Source organism: Mycteria americana, unplaced genomic scaffold (assembly GCF_035582795.1).
Source record: "Mycteria americana isolate JAX WOST 10 ecotype Jacksonville Zoo and Gardens unplaced genomic scaffold, USCA_MyAme_1.0 Scaffold_219, whole genome shotgun sequence".
NCBI lineage: Eukaryota > Metazoa > Chordata > Aves > Ciconiiformes > Ciconiidae > Mycteria > Mycteria americana.
Genome location: NW_027445559.1, coordinates 31,476 through 35,757, shown reverse-complemented (window position 1 = coordinate 35,757; position 4,282 = coordinate 31,476). Strand labels below are relative to the sequence as shown.

At 67.8% G+C, this 4,282-nt stretch overlaps 1 protein-coding gene across 1 annotated transcript; it reads right to left on the bottom strand.

The window, feature by feature from the left end:
* Positions 1 to 152: 152 nt before the first annotated feature.
* Positions 153 to 3,962, bottom strand: RPS9 (ribosomal protein S9). The gene is given in 6 exon segments (XM_075489603.1): positions 153 to 342; positions 984 to 1,000; positions 1,002 to 1,171; positions 2,683 to 2,805; positions 2,878 to 2,983; positions 3,853 to 3,962. Coding segments are annotated over 5 exon segments (582 nt in total). The 5' UTR covers positions 2,975 to 2,983; positions 3,853 to 3,962; the 3' UTR covers positions 153 to 167.
* Positions 3,963 to 4,282: the final 320 nt, after the last annotated feature.

Below are 4,282 nucleotides of genomic sequence, written 5' to 3'. Positions count from 1 at the left end.
GCACCCCCAAAAAAATCCCCCCCCCCCCCCCCCCCCTCCAGTACCCCCCGACCCCACTGCGGGGAGACCCTGCCCTGGAAACGGCTCCTAAATGGGGAGAGGGCAGCGGCTGTGAAGAGTGTACCCCAAAAAAAGGGGGTCCCCACAGTTAAAGGGCCCCCCCAAATTTAAGGGGGGCCCCCAAGATTTGAGGGGAGCCCCCCAAGATTTAAGGGGGCACCCCAAAATTTAAGGGGGGGGGCACTTGGGTACAGACCCCAGCCCCTTTGCGGGGTGTCTGGCTGCAGGCGGACTTGGGGGGCTGGAGAATGGGGGGAGATGTTCACCACCTGCTTCTGCACCCTGGGGGGCACCCCCAAAAATACGGGGGGGTCAGCACCCCAAAAATACGGGGGGTCAGCACCCCAAAATTCCCCCCCCTCGTACCCCCCAGGCACCCCGACCCCACTGCGGGGAGACCCTGCCCTGGGGAACCCAGCTCCTGTATAGGGAGGGGGAAACACCTGAGTGTACCCCCAAAAAAGAGGGGGGCTGAGGGGGTCCCCAATATCCAAGAAAGCCGGGGGGCACCCCAAAATTTAAGGGAAGCCCCCCCAATTTAAGGGAAGCCCCCCCCAATTTAAGGGGGGGTCACCTGGGCGCAGACCCCAGCCCCTTTGTGGGGTGCCTGGCTGCTGTGAGACTTGGGGGGGGGGGGGGCTGGAGAAAGAGGTGGGGGTGCAGAGCCAGATGAGCCCCCCCAAAAAACTTTTTTTGGGGGGGGCTCTGGCAGCGTGCGACCCCCCCAAATTTGAAAAAGGGGGGAGGGGGGGGGGGTTTTACCTGCGCGTGGACCCCGTCCCCTTCGCAAGGTGTACGGCGGAGCCGCAGTGAGCCTTGCCGACCTCGCCGGGGGGGCCCCCCTGGGGCTGCCGGTGGGGGGGTCTCACGATGTGTGGGGAGGGGGGGTGTGTGGGGGGGTTTTTTGGGGGGGGGGCCCCTACCGGATGTGGCGCTGGCGGAATGAGGACGCGGGCGTGGTGGATGGACTTGGCCAGGCCCAGCTTGAAGACCTGGGTCTGGAGCCGGCGCTCGAGGAAATCCTCGATCTTCAGCCCCAGGATGTAATCGAGCTTCATCTTCCCCTCGTCCAGCACCCCGATGCGCACCAGGCGCCGCAGCAGCGCGTTTCCTGGGGGGGGGAAACGGGGGGGGAAGTGGGGGGCGGGAGGGGGAAAGGGCGGGGGGGAAGGTGGGGGGGAATGGGGAAAGGTGGGAGGGGAACGGGGGGAATGAGGGGAGGGGGGATGGGGAAATGGGGGGAGATGGGAGGGGGGAAGGTGGGGGGGGATGGGGAAGTGGGGGGGGGAACGGGGGGGAATGAGGGGAGGGGGAATGGGGAAATGGGGGGAGATGGGAGGGGGGGAAGGCAGGGGGGATGGGGAAGTGGGGGGGGAAGTGGGGGGTGGGATGGGGAAAGGGGGGGGAAGGTGGGGGGGAATGGGGAAAGGCGGGAGGGGAACGGGGGGGAATGAGGGGAGGGGGAATGGGGAAATGGGGGAGATGGGAGGGGGGAAGTGGGGGGGGGAAGGGGGGGAAGTGGGGAAAGGTGAGAGGGGAACGGGGGGGGAATGAGGGGAGGGGGGAAGGCGGGGAGATGGGGAAGTGGGGGGGGAAGTGGGGGGTGGGAGGGAATGGGGAAAGGTGGGAGGGGAACGGGGGGGAATGAGGGGAGGGGGAGTGGGGAAATGGGGGGAGATGGGGAAGTGGGGGGGGGAAGTGGGGGGGGAGGGGGAAAGGCAGGGGGGAAAGGCAGGGGGGAAAGGGGAAAGGTGGGAGAGGAACAGGGGGAAGGGGAGGGGGAAGTGGGGGGGAAGTGGGGGGGAAGTGGGGGGAAGTGGGGGGGAAGTGGGGGGGAAGTGGGGGCGGGATGGGAAACGACGGGGGGAAAGGCAGGGGGGAATGGGGAAAGGTGGGAGGGGAACGGGAGGAATGGGGGGGGAAGGGGAATGGGGAAGTGGGGGGAGATGGGAGGGGGAAAGGCAGGGGGGAAGGTGGGGGGGGATGGGGAAGTGGGGGAGGAATGGGGAAACGGGGGGAAGTAGTGGGGGGGAATGGGGAAACGGGGGGGAACATGGGGAAGAATGTGGGGGAAAGGCGGGGAGGAATGGGGAAATGGGGGGAGACGTGGGGGGGATGGGGAAATGGGGGGGAAGCGGGGGGATGGGGAAACGATGGGGGAAGTGGGGGGGGAAGGCAGGGGGAATGGGGAAGTGGGGGAGTCATGAGGGATAAGTAGGGGGGGAATGGGGAAAACACGGGGGGGAATGGGGGGAAACGGAGAAAAAAGGCATGAGATGGGGCGAAACGGGAAAAAGGGGGGGAACAGGAAATGAAAAAAGGGGGAGAAACCAGGAAAAAAAAGAGAGAGAAATCAGGAAAGGGGGGGAAAGGAGGATAAAGGGGGGGAAAAAGGAGGAAAGAGGGGGGGGAAAAGGCAGGAAAAAGGGGGGAAAAGGCAGGAAAAAGGGGGGAAAAGGCAGGAAAAAGGGGGAAAAGGCAGGAAAAAGGGGGGAAAAGGCAGGAAAAAGGGGGGAAAAGGCAGGAAAAAGGCAGGGAAACAAAGGTAGCAGGAAAAGGGGGAGCCAGGGAGGGAAAAGGGGGGTCCCTAGGCAGGGAGAAAGGGGGTGCCCCCAAACTCACCCTCGAAGAGGCGCCGCGGGTCCTTCTCGTCGAGGGTGAGCAGCTCCCGCGCCGCCTTCCGGATCTTGGCCAGGGTGAACTTGACCCGCCAGACCTCCCGCTTGTTCCGCAGCCCATACTCCCCTGGGAAAAGGGGGGGGGGGTCAGGGGGGCCCCCCAACCCCCCTCAATCCCCTGGTGCCCCCCCAAACTCACCGATGAGCTTCAGCTCCTGGTCGAGGCGGGATTTCTCGAAGGGACGGCGAGGGGTGACGTAGGTTTTTCGGCAAACCCAGCTCCGGGCGACCGGCATGGCGGGGGGCTTTTTTTTTTTTCGAGGGGGGGGAGCAGATTTAGGGGGTCAGCCCTGCTCTTGGGGCTCCCCCCAAAAAAGGGGCTTCCTAAATGAGGGACAGTCACCCCAAGAAGGAATTGGGCCCCCCCGCGAAGTTGAGGCCCCCCCATTTGTGCTGGAAGCAGCTGCCCACAACTGAGCGTGTGTCGACCCCCCCCCAAAATTACCTGGGGGGGGTCTGCTGGCCCCTTACTGAGGGGGGCGGTGGTTTGGGGGGGGCTGTAAGGCCTGAAGCGGTGATGGGCTCCAGCCCCCCCATAGCCGGGGGGGGGTCTGATCACCCCCGAACTGGCTCCTCACGGCAACGCTGTGGGGTGCGACCCCCCCCCCCCCCCCCAGCTGCCATGGGGGTCCTGGGCCCCCCCAAATCCCCCCCTGGGGTGATGTCATGGGCTGGGACCCCCCCCCCAAAGCCCCGTGAGGATCCAGGGGACCCCAAATCCCCCCCTGGGGTGGTGTCATGGGCTGGGACCCCCCCCAAGGGCCGGGGACCCCCCCAAAACGAGGGGCCCCCCCCCCCCCCCAAACCCAACACAACACGTGTCGGCCCCCTCCGCTCTGCGCATGCGCGGGTCGGCATGCGGCCCGGGGGCGCTGAACCTCTGCGCCGCACGCATGCGCCGCGGCGGCCCCAGAGGGGCCCAGCGCATGCGCTATGGCGGCCACGCCATGTTCCCCGCACATGCGCAGAGCGGCTGGAGGTCCCGCACAAGGCCGCTGCCTGGCCCGGGCCTCGCCGCCGCCGCCGCTGCCCCCGGTCCCGGTTCGCCGGGGGAACCGGCCTGAGCCCCGACCCGGCCCCGGTCGCGGTCCCGGTCTGCCGGGCCCGGCCTCACCTCAGCTCCGCGGCGGCCGCGGTGGCGGAAAGGAGGGGGGCGCCCGCCAGCGCGGGTTTATATAGGCCGGCGGGGAGGTCCCCGCCCCTCTCGCCGAGCCAGCCAATGGGAGGCCCGTCGAGCTCGTCGCGCCGGCCAATGGCTGAGCGCGCCTGGGGAGCACCGAGCGCGGGAGCGGCCCCGTGTGGGCGGCGCCATCGTTCCGGGAGGGAGGGGGGGAGCGCGGGGTCCGCCGGGCGCGGTGCTCGGCGCGGCGGGTGTCCCCACGCGGGGACGGGGTCACCCGGGTGTGGCCGGGTGTGGCCACGGGGGTCACCGGGTGTGGCCACGGGCGTCACCGTGCCTGGACACGTGTCCCCTGGGTGTCACCGTGTGTGTCCACGGGTGTCACCGGGTGTGTCCACGGGTGTCACCGTGCCTGGACACGTGT